General features: G+C 44.4%; 1 protein-coding gene across 1 annotated transcript; it reads left to right on the plus strand.

The window, feature by feature from the left end:
- Positions 1–1,113: 1,113 nt before the first annotated feature.
- Positions 1,114–1,615, plus strand: EMH_0089090 (beta-adaptin-like protein, putative; the record flags this gene model as incomplete). The annotated part of the gene is made up of 3 exons (XM_013501386.1): positions 1,114–1,317; positions 1,423–1,484; positions 1,573–1,615. 3 exons carry the CDS (start codon positions 1,114–1,116, stop codon positions 1,613–1,615), a joined length of 309 nt encoding a protein of 102 aa, XP_013356840.1.
- Positions 1,616–1,888: the final 273 nt, after the last annotated feature.

Consider the following 1,888-nt stretch of genomic DNA (forward strand, 5'->3'; position numbering starts at 1 on the left):
TTTGGATGCGTTTGTACAGCACCTAAACAAGTTGCATTTCTTACCTATTATAAACAAAACATCAATCAACAAAAACAAAAAAAAAAAAAACAAAAAAAATAAAAATAAAAATAAAAATAAAAAGTAAATGTTTGTGGTTTGTGTATAGAAGGAGACAGCAGCAGGAATAGAGGAGGCGGTGATAAAGGAGTTCAATACACTAGCTGCGGTGTATAGGCAGCTCCCCGCTTCTTTTTTATTTGTCGATCAGATTCCTTTCTGTGGCCGCCCCGCATACACCCAAACCCTAAACCCTAGCCCCCAAACCCTAAACCCTCAAGAACAAACCCTAAACCCTCAAGAACAAAACCTAAACCCTAAACAACAATACACCAATACACACACACAAAACAACAACTCACCAACCACCACCACACAGGGAAGCAGCCAAACCCTCAAACCACAAATCTCCGCTGATGGTGAGCTCAGGGCCTAGGGTTTAGGGTTTAGGGTTTTGGGTTTGGGGTTTGGGGTTTAGGGTTTAGGGTTTAGGGTTTAGGGTTTAGGGTTTAGGGTTTGAAGTTTAGGGTTTGGGTTTTTCGTTGGGATTAGGGTTTAGGGTTTGTGTTTAGTGCCGATCACCACCCATAGAAGTACTCGTACGCAGGCTGTGCTGATGGTTTAGGGTTTAGGGTTTAGGGTTTAGGGTTTAGGGTTTGGGTGTTTGCTTGTGATTCAGATTTGTTGGATTTGTCCTCGTCCGGCCAGCCTCTCCTCAGGTGCAAATAAATAGGGTCTAGGGTTTAGGGTTTAGGGTTTGGGTTAGGGTCTAGGGTTTAGGGTCTAGCGTTTAGGGTTTAGGGTTTAGGGTTTAGGGTTAGGGTTTAGGGTTTAGGGTTTAGGGTGTATAGGGTTGCGTTCCTAACCCTAAATCCCTAGAACCAATAAAACAAACAAATAAACAAAAAAACAAACAAACAAACAAACAAACAAACAAATAAACAAACAAACAAACAAACAAATAAACAAACAAACAAACAAATAAACAAAAAAAAAACAAACAAATAAACATAAAAACAGACAAAAACTTTTTTTTTTGTTTTTTTTTTCTCTAGGCTGCGCCCCCGCGAGCCGATGAGCTGCACGGCCTTTCAGCAAATGTGGGAGGAGGCGGCGCCTCTGCATGCAGCAGTTTTCACAGCAGCACAGCAGCAGCAGCAGCAGCAGCAGCAGCTGTTGCTGCAGCAGCAGCAGCAGCAGCAGCAGCAGCAGCAGCAGGCTATGCCGTCGCTTGAGCAGCTCGAGGCAGCAGCAGCTGAAGTAAACATCGCTACAATGGTGAGACGGAGAAACACTATGGATGAGGGTTTAGGGTTTAGGGTTTAGGGTTTGGGGTTTAGGGTTTAGGGTTTAGGGTTTAGGGTTTGGGGGTGGTTGCTGCAGGCCAGCGGGGTGCTGGAGAACGATGTCTTAAAGCTCTTCCTCTACGCAACAGACGACACCAAGTGAGTTTTCTAGGGTTTAGGGTTTAGGGTTTAGGGTTTGGGGTTTAGGGTTTAGGGTTTAGGGTTTAGGGTTTAGGGTACACTGCAGAGTTGAAGGATTAGGGTTTAGCGTTTCCTCCGCAGACCCTTAGCGTTTATACTTTCCTGTTTAGGGTTCATACTTCAGGGTCTAGGGTTTAGGGTTTAGGGTTTAGGGTTTAGGGTTTAGGGTTTAGGGTTTAGGGTTTGTGTGCAGCATAACATATTTATGTGAGTTGCTGCTGCTGCCTTCTCCTCATTCACTGCAACTACAAATACGATTGAGCCCCCAACAAAACAAACAAAAAGCAGAGGCGTTCGCTCAGCTCCTTTATAAAACCCTAACCACCAAGGGGTTGTTTCCTCTCTAGGGTTTAGGGTTTAGG

Source organism: Eimeria mitis, genomic scaffold (assembly GCF_000499745.2).
Source record: "Eimeria mitis Houghton genomic scaffold, Emh_scaff6802, whole genome shotgun sequence".
NCBI classification, from domain to species: domain Eukaryota; phylum Apicomplexa; class Conoidasida; order Eucoccidiorida; family Eimeriidae; genus Eimeria; species Eimeria mitis.